We start from the raw sequence: 20,374 nt of genomic DNA on the forward strand, positions 1-20,374 counted from the left end.
GGACTTTTATTCTGGAATTCCGGTGAGGATGCTGGGAGGAAGGGAATGCCTCCATCAGTTCCTGGGACAGAGATATTGCAACGTTGGTAGTGCCATCATCAGCTTCCCTGCCTAACCTGGGAGGCCACAAGCGTTGGTTAAAATGTCCCCCGGGCTCCGAAAGCCCTTAAAGCCCGAGGATACAGCCTGTGCTGCTCTCTAATACGATTCCCAGAATGCTTTCTGAAGTTAGCTGACACCATGGCAGAGTTCAAGAATATCGGAGCGAGGGAGAAGTCAACAGGGATTTGGCGCTTGCCTTTCGGTGGCTGGAAACAGCGTGTCAGCATCATCGGACTCGCCTCCCAGCCAGCCAGGCCTGCTCTCGCCCCACCCTCTGCACTTGAGCTTGGGTTCATGTCAGTGGCAGCTGCACAGAGCAGCTGCTGAGCTTAAGTTTCCCCACCCAGGCTTATAACACATTCTGCCCTCTAGTCTAGAGGGCATGAAGTCACCCTTCCTCCTGCTGCGCACTTCACAGGCAGCTTCCTTTTTATTATGAGCATGTGGCATTGGGACCCCAGGTCTGCACTGACCTCCCAGCTCTCTCCTCCAAATTTTCCACATTCCACACCTTCATGGAGGGTGTGGTAGGTACTGTTCATAACAATGAGTGGAGCAGAGCCATAATCTGCCCAAGAGGAACTCATGCTAAAACAGAGCACAGGGAATCAGGTATACCCAAGAGTATGGTCCATGAGTTGTGCAGAATATGAGGGTTATGCACAGCAAGTGTTAGATTGGTCAACTGAAGGTTGGGTTCACCATCCCTGATAGTCTCCCCACTGGTTAGTCCAAGGATGTATGTAGGAATTTCTGTTTGTACATGCTTGTATATGTTTATGAAATATTTGCTTACACACACATTTCCCCCAGTTTAGCAGATTTGATAAACTCCAAAAATGCATTTTTCTCCCCTCCATACCTTGAACCTGTCTCATGCTCCTTCCCCTGCTGCAGACCCCACTGGGCTGCCCTACTTGCCCCCTTCAATCCCAGACACCCTAACTACACTTGTAACTCCTTGGCCTTCACTCATTTCCTCTTTACTCTAAATATTGAGAGTGTCTGATAGGGCTAGAGGTATGTAACCATCTGGCCTTTATAAAAATCCTGTAACCTGGAAAATATTCTGAATTTGACTGTCTTTATCAAGTACATATATTCAGGATCCTTTAAAACTTCTCTCTTTAGAATTCAGCCCATTAGCATGTCTCTAGGAATGTGAGATGAGGAAAAGATATTAGTATTCAGGTATAGTTATTTGTATTTAAAGGTTATACAGGTGGACAAAACCCTGAATTTCTCCTTTCACAAACCTACTTCTTTCCAGGGCTTCAGTTTTACCACCTAGAAAATGAGAAAGCTGGACCAAAGGGTCTCTTAGGCCATCTTTAGCTCTGCAATCCCATAAAGCAACTTTCAAAGTGGGGTAGGAGTTTCTGGACTATTAAAGAGCGTCTGTGTCAGGAGCAGGGGTGTGGATGTCAGGAGGGAGAAGGGGAGACCTATGTGAACAAGCTAATCAGTCTTTGGGGTCAGAGGGCAAGGGCAGGTTAGTAAAATGGGGGATTTGGAAAGGATTAAGGAATTTGCAGAATCTGCACATGGCAGATCTCCTTCACTCTGAAGATGTCAAGCTGTGTGGCACCTTCCTTCCAAACCACTCTCGAGTCTATAACCGTGCTGGTGACTTTCTCCTCAACTCCTGCTGAAGTCTCATAGACTGTGACAAAGATGACACCTTCCTATCACATCTTTGTCAGAGTGTATCTTGGCAGGGCTGACCTTAAGTAAAACCATCTCAATCAAGAGGAGTTTTCCAACATAAAAACCCATCAGAGGATAAAGCTTCGAAGGGACACTGTTGTATGTGGAGCAGCTTAGTGAGGCTTTGGGTGTGCGTGTGTGAATGTTCAAAAAGAAATACAAACGTTTCCCTGAAACAGCAGCAAAGAACTTTAGAAAGCTGTTTAAGTAGGCTTAAAACAAACAAACAAGAAACCATTATTGTATGACGGCAATAAGAGCTCAAAGTTTAAAACTAATGGCATCAGGAAAAGAATAGAAGAAAACCAATAAAAATTGCTAAAATCCCATACCTAACCACTGGGAAGGTTCTGGTAGATTTCTTAGCTGATTGAAAATGCAGGAAAATTACCTAACCAAAATGTCCTGAGCCAGCTTGAGAGCAGGGCGACTGAGCCTGATTCTTCTTGACTGGAATCTCCAATGGGCCAGCCCCGCCCTGTCCAGCACAGGCCGCCAGCCCCACCTTTCTCTCCTCTGCTGTGACCTCTGGCGTCCTCTGCCTGGCAACCCACGGTGCCCAGGTCCCAGCTGCACCACGCTTAGTGGTGAGTGCTGCCTTCTCATGGTCCCGGGGGGCCCAGAGGTCACTTCACCTGAGGGCCCAGAATGACTTAAAAGAGTGATTCTGCAGCTGGCTTTTCCTAGGGATTTCATCAGAAATGGGTGCGGTTCTCGCTGCTGGCACGGGCTTGTCTTTGTTACGCTGTATGATCCAAGAACAACTATTAACCGAGTCTGGGAAGGGTAAGTGGTCATTCCAGCCCAGCTGAAGATTATATAACATGGCCTGTTTTGGTAATGTCATTCAGAGCTCAAGAACAGACCACATGGACACCTAAACTGGGGAGCAGCTTGGAAAACCTTCACGTGGCTCCACTGGTAAAAGACAAATCTGCCTCTCTAAAATTGTACCCCCAAGAAGGGAAGGATCGCACTTTGCCTGGGAGTCAGGCACTACACCTGGGGTCGATATTTGGATTGCAGGGCTGACTTTGGACTGGCTGTGTGACCCTGGCCCGATGACACTGATTTATAATACTTTTGCATAATGCCTTCCACTTCCACTTTTGCATAATGCCTTCTACTTTCTCACAGCCATTAATCCTTACAGTAACCCTGTGATGTAGCCAGTGATCTCTTTCTCAAAAAAAAACGGAAACCAAGACCCCAGGTTGGTTAGCTGACTCCTTCACTTGCTCACTGTCCTGTAAACACATTGGGGGGTCATGACTTCAACTCCTTAGCTCCTGATTCCAGGCCATCGCTCTTCCTGCTGACACACTGACGTCACGAGCCTGCTATGGAAATGTACCTGTGAAGTATAAGGATATTGAATGTGGTTTGAGTTCACTGTACTTTTGGAACAGAGGGAACTGGATCCTTGAATTTGCGGCTAGCCATCAAATTCCAGGTATAGGATCTTTTTTTTTTTAATTAATAGACTTTACTTTTTTTACAGTAGTTATAGGTTTACAGAAAAACTGAGCAGAAAGTACCAAGTTCCTATATAACCCCTTCTCCCTACCCCACCCCTACAGTTTCCCCTATTACTAACATTTTGTATTACTCTGGTGTATTTGTTACAATTAAGGAACCAATACAGATATATTATTATTACCTAAAGTCCATAATTTACATTAGGGTTCACTCTTGGTGGTGTACATTCTATAGGCTTTGACAAATGCATAATGACATGTATCTGCCATTATAGCAGCAAACAGAAGAGTTTCACTCTCCTAAAAATCCCTCCCTCCCCCAACTCCTGATCTTTTCACCGTGTCCATAGTTGGGATCCATTTTTTTAGTTTAGTTTTTTTTTTTAATTTATAATACTATAAATGGCAATTTCAGAGTCACTGAGCATGGTTAGAGATCATTATCTCTAACTCTAACATTATTTCACCCAAAGCAACAGATTCTGGTTTTCTTCTTTGTTATATTTTTTGTTGGTTTTTTTTTTTTTTTTGCTGTGATATTAGAAAAGTGAGCTCTAAAGATTAATTATTTTCTTCCTCTTCAATGGAAATAATCACCCTAACTCACAAAGGGGGCAAATGATTTAAAGTTTATTGAGTGTCCTATAGTCCTGCTTTGAAAAGTTAAGTATTATCTTCAATCTTCCCCCTCCACCTCCAGGCATTTTCAGAGGGTTTGGATACATGGGGAGGCCAAGTATCTGTTTCCAGGACTCCCCCCTGTCCAGTGACTCCTGTCACCTAAGCATCCCCAGGCATTCTGGGAAAATCCAGTTTGTCATCCTTTAAGTTGAAAGGACAGACTCTGCCTGCTTGAATCTTCCCAGAGTGGGTGCTGGAGGGTAGGGAAGCAACAGGTGCATTTTTCCCAGACCCATCTTCTCTCCCATGACCCTTTTACCCTCACCAAAAAAATCTCAATTCTCTAGCCTGGCTATAAAAGAGTAAAGGATTCAGCAACAAATGTTCCATTGTTTATGTGGTAAACAAAACTCTCTACCTGAACGTACTTTCTCTGAGGAGGGGATCCATTACCTCAGTGGTCTTTCTTAGAACAGCCTCTTCAGTTGAACCTGGGAGGAAAAAAATGCTTCTCAGAATGATTAGCATTTGCATCATACAATCCAACTTCCTCTCCTCCTCCTCTCTGTCTCTCTGTCGCTCTCTCTCACACATGCACACACGCACGCGCGCGCGCACACACACACACCCTCCTTCTTTCCAGTCAAGGACATTTCAAGAGGTCAGTGCCGCCCCCGTGTCTAAAATTTCAATGTTTGCCTTTGCAGGGACTTTTCCAACTTTACCTAGAAAAGAACTAACCAGAATCTTAGCACTTGTGGTCAGCCTGCTTCCGGCTGTGGCTTCAGTCAGTTTGTCTGCTCTGACAGAGGAAGCGCTTGCTGTGACGGGAACTGCACTAGCTGGATTGTAGGAGGATCAGGGCAGACAGTGCCTAATGACATTGGTATGTGAGATGCCAGCAGCAAGGAGAGCAAGGGAAGCACAGAGGGGCGTCTCAGACCCAGAGTGACAGATGCCGCTGACAGATGCTCAATGAACCCACAAGCCTCCTCCCAACCACGAGCACACACACATACACACACGCACACCCCAAGATGAATTCATGTATAAACAAAATGTCTTAGTTGAAGATGACTTTCTCAAAAATGCAGTGGAAGCCAAGACAGTGAGACATGTTTTTGATCTTGACTAGGCAGAAAGGCAGGATTCTGCAAACATTTAGAGGCCTTCAGACTGACTGGCTGGAGAGCCATGGGCGACGGGCTTCACCTGAGTTATTTAGCACTCAAACAAACTCGGCATTTCGTATGCAAGCCTGAGCTAAATAGAAAGTCACTGGATTCAGGTGTTCTCTCTCTTCTCCTATACTAGTAATTAGTATAGTCTTAACATTTTCATTTAAAGATTTAGATCCTCTGTGCAGAGAGGCATCCTGTTGGTGAGGAACCTTATACCACATCGGAGCTTATCCTACTGCACTGGGTGCAAAACCCAGTGGAAACTGAGAGAACAGTTTGGCTGGAATTGCTAATTAAATTTAACTACTAGGTGCTCAGGTAATTTGAGATTTGACTTAACAGCCCAGGATGATTATTTAATTAAAATACTGGCAACACCTAGGATCTCAAATTTGGGGATCAACTTGCTTCAGTGCAGTAAAGACAGCAATACATGCCATGCAGAGCACTCAAATTCTCTGCAACTGAGCTTGTTTCATATGGTTTAGGATTTTTGTGGGGTCCCCCCACCTCAGATTTCATTGTTAGATATTAAGGTTGGAGGAAGGCAATGAGGGAGAACCTATATGGTGGTAATTGGTGAATATCTAGACCAGGAAATCCTTTTCTCACCTTTGCACTGAAGGACTCTTATGAAATGGAGAATGAAGGTTTATCCCTAGTATTGGGGTACATGCCCAGAGTGGCCCGTGGCAAGTATGATATCTCTCTAAAATCTTGGGTTTTATCTTTAAAATTTGACTCAATTTCATCTTCTGCGCTAGGACATATTTTGAGTTTAATGTAAAAATATTTTCAGTCATTTACCATGGACTAAAATGGGCATTCTAAAGAGATGCATTATTTCTGTCCGTGGCTTTATGTACCCCATGGGCAAGACCTTCCTGCCTCGGGATTACAGGTATCCCATGTATAGAAGCACAAATAAGCAAAAACAAACACAGGATCTGAATTCATCTCCTTACCTTTGGGGCCAGGAGCACAGATGCCAGTAGCAGCCATCTTAACGCCGGTGGACCCCATTCATTCATCCAGCAGATACTCATTAGGTGCTCACAACTTGGAGCTGGGGCCACAGTGGAGCTCCATGAAAGCCAAGCAGCATGCCCTGAGACTGCCCCATGCCCGCAGTCCTTACACTAAAGCACCTTGGGAACAGGAACCTCATCTTTAGACCCTCAGCACGCAAGCCTGTGCTGGGCACAGAAATTGTAAATGTTCAGTAAACGGTCATTGGATGAATCCGTGCATTTTGCATTTGTTCAAAGACCTTTCTGAAATCATTGCTTGGAAGGCCAGGAATCACATATGCCATGAAAGAAGGTGGGAATCTGCCACGGAAAAATTCTCATTTTAATCTGTAGTCATTTGGTCACTTGTTCTTAGAATAAGGAAAAGAAACTGTTCCTTTATCTTGAAGCTATGTGCAGACTCTTGCATTGATTTTCTGTATTCTTTTGAAGACCTCATTAATGTGGACTCTGTTTGGAAATCTGTGTTTTCTATTTTTATGGAGGGTTTGCTGAGCAAAAGAACATATGAAAGATTTGAGAGCCAGATTTTGGATGAATTCTCTAACCATTTTAGGCAGTTGAGCATTCATTTGCATGTCAGTAAAAAGTTAGCTACAGGTGAGTTCTAGCTACTCGCTAACACAGCAGGCACATGTCCTCTCCCTCCCAGCATCTGAGGCAGGCAGGCTGGTCCTTCACGAGGACTCCACATCACTTCCCTCCCTCCCTTTCCCTTTGCAGCCCCCTTGTCCAGGCCCTCTTCATTCCGTGCCCACGTTACTCCTCTCTCTCTCCCACGCCAGTCCATCCCACAGCTCACTCTGCTATTCCACGGTCTGAGCTGCCCCTACCCATCTGCCCTCATCCCCAACTCCAGCCAAACTGGATTCCTCACCACGCCAGGCCCCTCTCTGGAGAATGCCCTCGTGCTTGCCCCTAGTTTGGTCAAGTGCTAGCTGGCCTTCAGGCCCATGCCTTTCACAGAGAGGATTCCAGCCACTCATAATCACTGGTCGTCAGTTCTGACTTTGAGTCTGCTCTCTCCTACTCGGTTTACATGGCACAGCCTGCTTTAGTCCATTCTTTCTTCTTTTTTTAATCTAAATATCCGCTCTCCTTAACTAAATTGCAAGTGCTTTGATGGCAGGAACCCTAGCTCACACTTAGGTATCAAAGCCACGTCCACTTTAAAGAGGTCCGGGAGGCAGTGACCATGTGTGTGTGGCTCACTGCTGTCTCCTCAGCACCAAGCACATAAGGTAAGTGCTCTTTAAGTATTTGTTGGATGTGTTATGTTTTTAAAAATATTTTCTTCCAAGAGAGCTAATAGTGCTTATACTTTTGATTTGAATCCAAAGAACTATCAAATATTTCCCCCCAAATTATACTCAGTAATAGCAGTTTACAGTTTGTAAACACCAGAGAATTTTCAGGATCCCCTTTGAAATATAGGAATTTCTTCCCTCCCTTCCTCCCCCTAAGGACAAGTTACTTTCCCCTCCGGGCTCAGTTGTCTGCATTATGGATCCAACAGTGGGGTTAGTGATCTCTCCACTCCCTCCTGCACGACCTTCTGTCACATCCGCATTGACAGTGTGTCCATACGCTCCTCAGAGTCGGACAGTTTAAGTAGGACTTTGGATCTTTCTTCTTCAGCTTGTTCTTCTCCTCTGGGGTCAGTCTGCAAAAATCTGTAGCAGTCCTCGAGGAGACCTGGGGCCTCTGATAGCTGGGCCAGCCTTGTGCTGTGTGCTCTCCCTGCACTTGTGCTTTGGGTTCATGGCTTCGGAGCCCAGCCCACACCATCTCTCCTCCCTTCATGGGAGCCGGTTTGCCCAAGTGAAAGTGAGTAATAACCAGCCACCTGTCCCCCACGTGTGTCCTCTTCTGAACAGTTAGGTTCATTCCTCCCTTCGAGTTGCACAGACCTTGAACCTAGGATATTTCCTCAGCAGGAAGATGTGATAGTGTCTGAAGGAATGACACAGGAGCAGTGGATATAATCAGTGATAGGTTACCTCAGCTGCCTTCCAGTGTTGATACCATGCTTCACTGTTCTCAGATGTCTGCTCTCTCCTTCGCTGTAGACACACAGCGGAAAACCACTTATGGACATGGCAATGCTTCAGATTTTTAGGCTGGTCATCTTTGAAATGGGATATTTTGTCAAATGATCTTTTGCCCATTGCTCTGTGGTGGGAAGTTGATGAAAAGGAATATAGGCTGACATTAGGTCACATGTGAATGAAGTGTTTATCACAGAGTCTTTGGTATAGGAAGGTAGAGATGGTCATTCCAAGCAACTGAGGTTGACGCTTTAAGCATTCGTTATCAGGGCCCATGCAGGAAACAGAGCTGATTATCATCCCTCCCTTCCACAAATATTTATCAAGTGGCTGGTGAGTTCCCACCTTCTAGACTCCCCACGTGTCTTGAGCAAGCACTCTGAAGTAGATGGTGCGGCCCTGTTGCCAGTGTGGTGTGGGCTGCCTTCTCTGTAATATTTTTCAGCTGCTTCTTGCTTGGCTTCTACATTGCTCGATTTGTAGCAGTTGCTGTGGATATCTGGGGCCAGGACACCGTTTATCTCACTTTTTAATATTTAGATATGTCTTGTGGAATTTTGTGTTTGATTTTAAGTAGAATCAAAGTGAGTAATGCTTTGCCTGCTACCAGCATTTGTGAATGAAGTTGCATTGGGACGCAGCTGCACTCATTCAGTTAGGTATTGTCTGTGGCCGTTTGGGGGCTATAGTAGCAGAGTCTTTTGATAGAGACTGTATGGTCCACAAAGCTGAAGATATTTATTATCAGAAGATATTTACTATACAGAAAAATTCTGCTGACCCCTGGTATACACAAAGCAACAATAACAAAATTCTGTGTGTGTGTGTGCATGTGTGTATTGGGGGGAGGAGGGCATGATTTGTGTTAGAATATCTATTAAAATTTATCCCGATGAGATCAAAATGGTCCAGGTGAGAAGTGACACCAGAAAGATGTAGGATGAGTCAGTTTTCTTTCCCTTATTTCATTGCTGATTAAGCTTTTCTTAACTGTTCATTCCTGCCTCTCTGTACAGAACTTACCTATGAGGCATAGTTTTCAGGAGAAAGGCATATGTGGGCAGAAGGAAGTGAGGTGGGAGGAGGAGTCTTGTCCCATTCTGTTAACCAGTAGTGAGAAATACTGTTTACAGGTATAAGCTATAGACATCAAAAGAAAAGGATGGAGATGGGCAGGAGCAGGAGACTGAATAGGCCTTTCTTATACCAATTGATGGCACCCATCAACCATTTCAGGCTGGAAGGAAAAGGAAACAAGAGTAGAGGAGTGGTTTGTATAAGCTCACAAATAGGAAAATTGAACAAGGAGCCCATTCCCGTTTTCAGCCTCTTAACAGTCCCCTACCAAGCAAACACACACATATACGTATCCGGTAAACGCCAGAACCCTCCGGATCTTAAAATTCATTTCACTTCCAGAGTGTTTGCAAATTATTTTCCAAGTATAATGCTTTTAAAAATACACAGCACAGTATGAGGTATCTAGAGTAGTCAAATTCAGAGACAGTAAATAGAAGGTGGTTGCCAGGGGTGGGAGTTACTGTTTAATGGGGATGGAGTTTCAGTGGGGGAAGAGGAAAGAAGTTCCTGAGATGGATGGTGGTAATGGTTGCACAACAATGTGAATGCACTTAATGCCACTGAACTGTACACTTAAAGATGATTAAAATGGTAAATTTAATGTTATATATATTTTACATAAAACCCAAAACTCATTAGCTGTGTAATTTGCAAAGATCAGAGACACAGTGGCAGTATTCATATTTGCAGATTAAGAATCTTGTTTGGCAATCTACTTTTCCCCTATATTTAATTTTAAAGTGGCTTCTTCTAAGAATTAAGAGAGTTTAATTATATTCAATTAAAAAGATATTTACTGAATGGTTAAAAACATACACAGCACATTAGTTCTGTGAGATAGGCTAATGAAAGATGGCCCAAAGAAAAGATGACATGGTAAGATTGCCTTTCTTGTCTCTACTGCTAGAAATGACTTCCACTTTTTTTATGTGGATTCTAGGAAAGAAACCTTGACTGGTTCCCCAGGATGAGAGCCATGTCCTTGGTTAGCAGCGATTCTGAAGGAGAACAGAATGAGCTGAGGAACCTGCAGGAGAAGCTGGAGTCTACCATGAAGCTTGTCACTAATCTTTCTGGTCAGCTGTCAGAATTAAAGGATCAGGTAAAGAAAAGAAATCCCACCTGCCTACACATACACACACATACACACACACACATGCCACCACCACCACCACCATACACACCAGATTTGATGAGGAAAAAGCAGTAGTGCTCATGTTAAGATGTTGAAGTTTCTATCACCTGGATAGAAAAGGGATCTGGACAACAGAGGAGAAACTCATTTAGTCCACCGGTTTCCCCTTCATCCCCCCTTCACTGCCCATTTACAGGATAAGCCCATGGCACTACTTACTTTCTGTTAAGGACAAGGTTTTAATATGAAAAACAAAACCACAAAATGGGAAAATGCAAACTACTTCAGTAAAGTGCTGTACAACAAACACGACGTGTAAAGCTGTTCACTTTTTACTTCATTCGTTGATGGAAGATTAAAAGCTGTTGCTGGTTTTGCTTCCTAGCCCTCAACTCGATCAACTCTTCACCCAAGATATTTAAATTCAGTATCCTGTGATAAACCATAGTCATGGAAATGCTCCTTTTGGTTCATTCATTGGCCAAATCCTTATTGAGCCGTTACCCTAGTCCAGGCATTATGCCACGTTCTGGGGATAAAACAGCAAACAATGTAGACATATCCCTGCTCCCACAGAGCTTCATAGTCTACAGAAGTATTGCCCATCCTGCTCCCTATCCATAAGATAAAGGTTTTGCCCCTTTAAGTAAGTTGGAGGAGGGAGCAGCTTTGTACAAACCCTATGTACTCTTTTGACCCCCTTAAAATGAACACTCACAGTCACCAGGGGGTTATCTAGTGACAGCAGGCAGCTGTGTGCAGGGACTGGTGCCCTGATGGTGAGCAGGTGCTGTGCCATAGCTGACGGGGATAACCCTGTACAGACATGGCGACAGTTCCACATTCTGTATGGGTTTCTGAAAGCTTTGTAATCAACTCCATAGTCAAGATTATAAATTCTGCACAGTAATAGGTATCAGGCAAGGCTGCCCTGGAGGTATGTTGCAAGGCATGCCCACAGGTGGTTTATTATTCTCGGGTATGTAATAACTAGTCAGACTGCGTCTGGAATAAACTCTTCCTGGAGATGGTTTACAGAGCCCTTTTAACAATCTTACTTTGAATTATGTTTCTTTTCCAACTAAATTATTCCAAATTGTGCCCCAAGATACCATTTGGCCTTAAGTTCTTTTCTTTCACATGTATTAAGATGCAAATAAAAAAGACTAGTGAGAACAGAAGGTCTTATTTATGAAGGCTGTCTTCAGTGCTGAGTTTGGTAGCCACCTAAAATGAGTAATAATGTAAATAAGTAAAACTAATGAAGATCTAACTAGATTACTTTGCTTATTATTTTATTAACTTTTCACCCCTGCTGTGAAACATTTGAGAAATGTTCCACAGGACTAAACTGATTCATGAGTACGCTGTCTGCTACAGCTGCTTCTGTTTCCCCCCTGAAGAGCAAGGGGAACTTCTTAAAGCATTTAGCAATGCTTTAGTTACCTTCCTGTCACTTTTGAGAGAGCTGTGGCTACAAGAATCTCAGTTAAATCAAGTGTTTTAAATTAGATGCCAAAATATCTTACAGAAATTGATCTAATACAGACTTAAATAAAAGGAACTATTCAGCTCTCCATAAAGTGGTATCATTTTTAAACATGTCTGAAACAAACTGTTATTGGGTATTTGGTGGTAATACCATGCGAGCCCTTCCCTGTAGGCTTGGCGTGTCCTTTCAATGCTAAGAATCTGTTTTTTTAATTGCTCACTGAGGGTAACACTGAAGCTGCTCCGATGCACACTTGGCAAACCAGTGAACCTGGTCAAAGGAGTGAGTTGAGCTGAGGAATTAGCAGGAAGAATCATGGCTGTAGGAAGTACCCAAGACTGCCCATATCAGCTCCCCTAACTCCCCCATTTTATTGGTGAGGATGCGAAGGTACACAGAAGGCTCTTAGGACATTTCTCCAACTTTACATGACAATGCCAGGGCTGGAACTCCGGACCTGGTCTGGGATGGATTTTTTGTGTTGTATGTGTTTGTTTTGTTTTCACCTGTTTGCCTTTCATGGCTGACTATTTAAATTCTTATTCTTTTTTAAAAAAGAGCCTTAAGGTTTCAGAAGTCGCATCACACACTTAAACACCATGGAGGATACATTCGTTGACATTTTACACAACCAAGCATAGTAGAGACCTGGCGTTTTTAAAATGCAAGGTAGAATTGTTTCTATTAAGCCAAAATTTTGGCTTAAACAAAATATGTAAAACTTGATTACATATGAACTAAGGTTCATTAAGTGACATTAAAACCAGTATGGTTTAAACTTCTTGGTTTCAGCCCTTTTTATATCTTTTGTGTTAAAGTTGGCAGTTGGAACCACTCTTCAGAAAACCCTTCCTGTGTGAATGAATTTGAAATTGAACCATTTTTTTCTTGGAAGATATTGTAGGCTAAAGAGAAGTATCAGAAGAGCAGTAATATATTCTCAAGTGCCTTTACCAGGACTGACCTGCTTAGCTTCTGAGGCGCCAGAATTATAGGAAACATTCAGCACAGCTGGTTATTGGGGGAAATTTGCTTCTTTCAAAAAGAATTAGTCAACGTTTTCTTTTGATTACGTAACTTCTAACAAACTGTTAATGCATTTGTTTGAGAATCGACTTGTTGAAAAGATTTTAATTTTATTATGTTTGGGCTATAACAATCAAAGATTTCTTAAATTGTGATGCATAAAAAATCGTGCAGATATGTTAGAGAGCTGCTGTTTCTTAAATGGTAGTGGTGAGAATTCCTGCCCTCCGAAGGGAAAAAGTTTTTGAATTAAAAAATAAAAACCCACAAATGATTAATGAGCAAGAAACTCTGTGATAGATGTTTTTTAAAACAGCTATGAAAGAATACCATTCACTGGTAAAAGCTGGAAAATAAAAAAAATTGCTTCATCACTTAGATATTTTTGCAGATCTTCTGGTCCAAAACCCAGCATAATGGAGCAATGATAGTTTAAATGTGAATGTCTTTGGTTGTAATCTTTACTATTATCGACCTCTTTGGTTGTTGTTTTCTTAAAATACCAATTTGAGGAGAAAAAGTTCTTATCAAGGTTATTAGTAAAAACCTGGTTAGTGGTGTTAATTTTCCATTATTGCCAATAATAGAAATAGTTGATTAAAATTGCTTTCCTAAGTGTTACTTAATGAAGTATCTCATCTTGAAGTTTCCCCTCCCAAGAGATTCTGAATACTAAATGTGCTTCTCTTACATTCTTATTCCAAGAACTAATGTACGAACTTAGAATTTTTTTGCATGTTTTCTTCATAATGCAAAAGAGCAAATATTGAGAGAAGGGTTCACTTTCTTGAAAATGTGACTGACTTCCTATAGGACAGTGACCCTTATTTGTTGTTGTTAGGAATACAAGAAGTGCTTGAAAATTCAGATCATATTAGTATGTTACAGTGTTTGGCATTTTTCACGCAAGAGGGCTATCTTCTTAACATTAGCTGTACAAGGAAGGGAAGAATAACAAAAAGTTAGAATAGTTGCCTAGAGGTGGAACATGGAATATTAAACAAACCTTAGTGAATGTCTGTGTTCCTTACACTGTGCTGGACCACAAAAGAGGACTAAGGTAACATCTGAATCCCATAATCTAGCAAGAAAGAAGTGGACCTCGAACAATATGATACAGAATGAAAAGTTCTATGACCAGAGGCAGGAATTAAGTTTCACGGAGCACAGACAGGTAGTTAGTCAGTCCTATGTGAGGTTTGGAGTGTCGAAGGAGTTTAGCTTCTACTTTCTTACAAGCAGATGACTTCCAAGTTGGCAGAGAAATGCAGTAGGGGGCATCCCAGGAAAGGAATCGGCATAAGCAAAGGCATGAAAACACATGGCATGCTCAAGGAATAGCACTGTGTTCTGGTTAATTCAATTCATTCTTTGAACCACCATTTATGAAATACCTATTGGCCAGAGGCAGCCCTAGGTACTAGGGTTACAAAGGTGAATAGATATTCTCTTTTTTCAAGGAATTAACAGCCTAGAGTGGGAGACAAATAAGTAAACAAATAAATTATAATTCAACATGGTAAGTACGTAACAGAGGTATGAACAGATTGCTCTGGGAATGAAGAAAAGGGAGCAATTCATTCAACCTGATCTTAGGGAGAGGATTAGAGTAATTGCCACAGAAACCCTTTCAGAGGTGATAATGCAGGAGCTTGGTTTCAAAGCTTGCGAAAGAGTTTGCCAGGTGAAATAGGAACAGAATATTAGGGATCAACTCTAAGAATGTGAACAATATCTGTACATTTATATTAAATCAATATAATTGTATTCTAGAGATGCTTCGGTTTTATTTCTCAGTATTTTAGGCTCATCGTTATGAGCATGACTGATTTTATAGGACTTTAAAAATTAATTCTGGGCCGGCCCCGTGGCTTAGCGGTTAAGTGTGCGCACTCCGCTGCTGACGGCCTGGGTTCGGATCCCGGGTGCGCACCGACACACTGCTTCTCTGGCCATGCTGAGGCCGCGTCCCACATACAACAACTAGAAGGATGTGCAGCTATGACATACAACTATCTACTGGGGCTTGGGGGAAAAAAATAAATAAATAAATAAATAAAATTATTAAAAAAAAAAAAATTAATTCTGATTACTAGAGTTTCCTGGCTGTTTAGAATCTGAGTAACCAAGACCTTACTATGACAGGAAAGCAGTTTTTCAAAGACTATTAAGATCTGTTAGAAACCAGATTGTGGCATTCGTGAGCTGTTGATGAAGCTTCTGTCCTGTGCCAGTCTTGAATGGTTTAGAGGCCAATACTGGTAGATTAAAATATGCTCATCTACACTCTACACTTGGTGTTTTCATGAAAGACCTTTCAGATATTTGGCTGCCTCTGACTTGTAAAGCCACAATATTCTTTTCTTCTTATTTAGACTGAGTCAAAAGAAGGCATGCTGAAATTCAAGCTAGTCTTTGTATTTATATAGATATGAAGAAGAGCTTTGCTTCAAATGTTCATCCTCAGCTAAATGGGAATTTTGAGGATTTTAAATGTATCTACTACAAATGGGACATATTCAAAATAGATTTTTCAGTATTAGAATTTTGAAGATATTTAGTTACCTTAGATCTGAATCTGATGGATATTTTTATCTAGTCAATTTTGTTTCAAATGTCCAGAGAGAATACAATGTGAGAATATGTTAAGTATAACTTTGGTCATTATTTCTATTTGTTTTGATATAGGTAACAGTAACAGATAATACTGATGCCTTAAATAAGATATGGATATACATATATAGTGTGTGTGTGTGAATGTATGTAGACAGGTAGGTAGGTAGGTAGGTAGAATTGAGCTAATAAAGCCAGAATTATGTGAGAATATGCACTAATGGACCAGGGAAACCTAGCTGGCCAGCAATGTTGACTTTGGTTTCTTACAGGCCAGATTTAGTCCTTAGGGGTTTTGTTTTTTGTTCTTGTTCCCTTCTAATTGTAATTGGATGATGACCACTGCCAAAAGGGCCAAATACTTTAGCAGTTGCTCTATTCTTGCTCTATTCCTTCTCATTTATTAGTCACTTAAATGACATCAAATTTGCATGCCTGCTAAGTGCTCAACTGCAGAGAATCTTCTCCAGGATCTTATCTCATTTGAGAAAAATGATATATGTACCCAAAATACTTTTTTAAAAAAGTGTTCAAGTGTACCAAATATACCCACAGTGATCTTGGCCCATTTCCGAGCTATTCAGTGAAAAGCTCTTCTGGAGCAGCAGTGTGGTCCCAGACCAGCAACATCGCAGGGGAACTTGTTAGAAATGCACATTCATGGGCCCCACCCTAGGCCTCCTGACTCGGAAACTCTGTTTGTGGGTGGGCCCTTTGATCTGTGTTTTAAGAAACCTTCTGGGTGATTCTGTGCATGCCAAAGCTTAAGAACCATTGTTCTAGGGAAATAGAAAACAAAATTAGATAGGTATGTACTTGGTACTTGAAATTACCAGGAATATGACTGCTTGAGCAAAGAATTTGGCCACTGACCAACATCAGTAGGGAGCTTTGAGGTTTATGAGGGAGGGAGGGTGACACGATCTTTATCTTAGGAAGACAAACCTGGAAAATTAGAATAGGGCCACCAGTGAGGTATCAGGTTACGGCTGTAGAAGTGGGAAGGAAGGTGTGCCTTCAGTTGAAGATTCATTGGCTATAGGGAATACAGTTTTAGAGGCTTTTAAGTTAAGAGAATGATTGAATAACAGACAGATTGAAAAGTCAAGAAAAGCTGATTTTAACAAATAGGCATGAAGATATACATACTATAAAAGGTCATCCCAAATATAATTAGTTATTTATAGAAAAATTACAGAAAAAGCTGTAAAGGCCAACTTTGACAGTTGAAAGATCTCAGCAACTTTAAATGGAAGCTTTAATAAAGTATCCTTCAATAGGGGTTGAGCCCACCAATATTCCTAAATCTATTAGAAAGCTTGAGATTATTAAATTTAGTTACATTTTATTGGATTGCTTCTCAAGGTTACCTGCCAAGGGAGTAGTTAAGGGGGTAAAATCTGAGCAAAGTATCTGAAGCATCAGGCAGTAAAATGAATGACTTGCTGATTACATTATAATCTAATTGTGAATTTCTTCCATGTGTCACATTACGTTCTCCTTCCTCAGCTGAATGTGTAAAGTATAGTGTAGTGTGTAACACTTCCTTTAAAGATTTATCACTCATCTACGGAAACTTTAGAGGCTAGCTGCAATATCCTAATTCAATTCTTTATAAAAAGCTTTATTAAAAGCTACCTTTGGAAATATTTGCTCCTTGCTCGTAAATCTTCTTAAATTATAGCAGAAGGCATTTCACAGCAGCCTAAAAACAGTATTTTTATTTGAAAGGAAAACTGCTGTGTTTTGAATAAGAAAAAATAACCACTTTAAAATTGAACCTAGGTAAGTTATTCTTGCTTTACGTTCTCTCAGGATATTTTATACCAAAAATTAGTCCAAGTGAAAACTGAGATTTAAGCATCTACTATGTGACAGACACTGTACTAAGAAATTTACATACATACATCCCCTCAATTCTCCACCTGTGAGATAGGAATGATCATCCTAATTATATGAATGAAGAAACAGACTTTGAGAAGTTCAATAACATAAAACCATAAGGAAATAGGTCTGTCTGATTCCAAAGCCCACATTCTTTTCACTACTATACACTGATTCCTCTCTGATTTTAGGAAACCAAAAATCTAGAAGCAGGACCTCAGGCCACTTGTAGACAACAGTTTTATCCAAAATGTATTTCATATAGCCTTTTTATCTTAATTTACTTAAATGCCCAGCATCAAATCCAGAGCTAGGACTAACTGGGTTAAGAAAAATGTTAATGCAGAGAAGGAAGTACCCAGAACAGAGCAAGCTACCCATCCATATGAGAACTGATTTAGTTCAGCAGCCAAATGAACAGTACTAACGTCTTGTTTTGGGTTTTGAAAGCACTTTTCATTTGACCAGTCTTAGGAAATGGTCTTTCCTGACCTTAAGCAATCCTCAGTGTCTGTGGGTGGCAAGGAGCAGTCACCACTGAGGGCCAGAACATTATTTATGCTATTCGGTCACTCTGGATCTCAGTGAGATGTGAGGACATTCCTCATCTTCCTAGATGTGCTACGTAATTTTTTTCTCTCAAACCTAAACTATTCAAGAGTCATTGGAGAGGGGCCGGCCCCGTGGCTTAACGGTTAAGTGCGCGCGCTCCGCTACTGGCTGCCCGGGTTTGGATCCCGGGCGCGCACCGACGCACCGCTTCTCCGGCCATGCTGAGGCCGCGTCCCACATACAGCCACTAGAAGGATGTGCAGCTATGACATACAACTATCTACTGGGGCTTTGGGGGAAAAATAAAAAAAAAAAAAAAAAAAAGAGTCATTGGAGAGAGACATCAGGACCCACTGAAGACCATGGACTTAATCCCTCTCAAACCTAGGATTCTAAACACACTGCTTTTCTTGAGAGTTTGGTGTGTTGTTACTATTGTACAAAGCCACTGTTTTCCCATGAGTCTTTAAATCATTTGGAAATGGATTTGGGAGACAATCCAGAATCCTGTGCCTTTACTGTTTTTTGTTTCTTTATGAAATAAGTAGCAAGCAATACTTGTGAATGTCACATTGCATGACTAGGTTACAGAATTCCCCATTCTGCCTAAGATGTCCTTTTTGAAGTTCTGTGTGTTTGATACAGTGACGGTATACTATTTGTAGAAAGTGGGTTTCAGTATAAACCATAACCACAGAGGTAAATCTATGGTTCAGTATATGATTTGACGTACAGGAAGTGTCTGGGTCTAATGATGAAACTTTTTAACTTTCCAGATGACAGAACAAAGGAAGCAGAAACAAAGAATCGGTCTTCTAGGACATCCTCCTCACATGAATGTCAACCCACAGCAACCAGCATAAGCAAGTGAAATAAAGAAAACATATTTACCTTTTTTAATTATTATTAGTGTGGGTATGGCTAATTAGTTCTGATTCACCCACAAAGGTTACCTTTATGCTTAGTACATTTGTAAATACTCAGTTTTATACTGTATGTATATGATTGCTACTCTAAAGGTTTGGATATATGTATTGTAATTAGAATTGTTGGCATGATGAAATTTCATTTGTGCCAAAAATATTAAAAATGCCTTTTTTGGAAGGACTAAAGAAAGCACCTGATTTGCACTTGAACCAGATTATAGATTTAAAAGTATATGACATGTATTTTGTATTTAAAACTAGAATAGCCAGTATTTATGTTTTTTACAAAACTGTGCAATATGAATTATGCAATCACAATAAATTTGTAACTCCTGAGTGTCCTAAGGGAGTGCACATCTTTGAAGCTGGTGTGTTAATACTATGTAATAAATGGTTAAATATCAAATGATGCTGCTGCCAAAATCATATTAATAGTGAGTTTCAGGCCCCTGGGCATTTTGTACCATATAATTATCCTGTGGTGATACTGTTTCTCGTTGCTAGTGGCATTAGTGCCTCTGTCTTATAGTGACAGTGCTCCAAGCCTATGAACTGTCAAGTCAGCATTCATTTTAAGAAAAGCAACTTTAGTTTCAAAGATACTTTTAAGCTTCTGAATTGATCATTTAAACTAACTATTTCTTCAAATAAGAGAGCTAAATTAGAGGCTCAGACTTGAGCTTGTGACGTTAATGAATTTTTTAAAGGAAACTTTTTTTGCAATGTTTGGGAGAAATGCATACTGCTGGCCAATCAATGTTATCTCCTAGGTGAATTCTGGTGTCACATTATAAAGAAATGAATAATTGATGGTCTCTAGGTTAGATCTGTTGAACAGTAGAGTTGATTTTTTCTTCATCTGAACCAACATGCTACAGTAGCTAAGAAGTATTAAACTATATACATCCATATAAAGATGAAATATGACCTATCCCATTAGAACTCTTAGTTGAACACTGACATGTTATTCTTGTGAAAGAGCCACGTTTTGGTTTTATTTCTTTGTCACATTTCTTTTCTTGATGGCTGAAAAGTATGAAAGGAAACTTTTATATCTGTTGCCTAGTTTTGTACATGGATCTCATTTTACAAGAGAACCTCTCTGCAAACAAGTTTAAAAATGTATTGAAAGCAGAGTTCTGAAATGAGTTTGTAAATGCATATATAAAAATAAATATTTAATAAATGATGCAGAATAATATACTGTGACCAACTGGTGGCTTCTGTTTTGGCATTTCTTTCTTTGTGTCTTTTCGGCTATTCCAGTTATATACATTCTTTAGGACCAATTTAAAGTGCAACTGGTTTGGTTACCAGGTTAAATCAGAAAATGCCTACTTGACTGATGATAACTCTGAGGAGAACTACTTGAACAAATATCGGGAGTATTTAATGTATATTATCTCCTAGATGAGTGGCTGCCAGCCAGACTGTCCTGGGCATGGTGGCCCATCATGGTCAAGTCAGGCGTGCTCTGCGAAGGCTCCTGCCTCCTGTG

General features: G+C 41.0%; 1 protein-coding gene across 1 annotated transcript in view; it reads left to right on the forward strand.

Moving 5' to 3' along the window:
* ITPR1 (inositol 1,4,5-trisphosphate receptor type 1) overlaps positions 1-20,077 on the forward strand; it is a 321,115-nt gene extending 301,038 nt beyond the window's left edge. The window contains exons 59-60 of the mRNA XM_087431374.1: positions 10,189-10,350; positions 18,727-20,077. Of these exons, the coding sequence (XP_087287500.1) occupies positions 10,189-10,350; positions 18,727-18,813 (249 nt within the window). The 3' untranslated portion in view covers positions 18,814-20,077. The remainder of the gene's footprint in view (positions 1-10,188; positions 10,351-18,726) is intronic.
* The last annotated feature ends 297 nt before the right edge of the window (positions 20,078-20,374 follow it).

The sequence above is a fragment of the Ceratotherium simum genome, chromosome 5, assembly GCF_057802395.1.
Source record: "Ceratotherium simum simum isolate JZ-2026a chromosome 5, ASM5780239v1, whole genome shotgun sequence".
NCBI classification, from domain to species: Eukaryota; Metazoa; Chordata; class Mammalia; order Perissodactyla; family Rhinocerotidae; genus Ceratotherium; species Ceratotherium simum.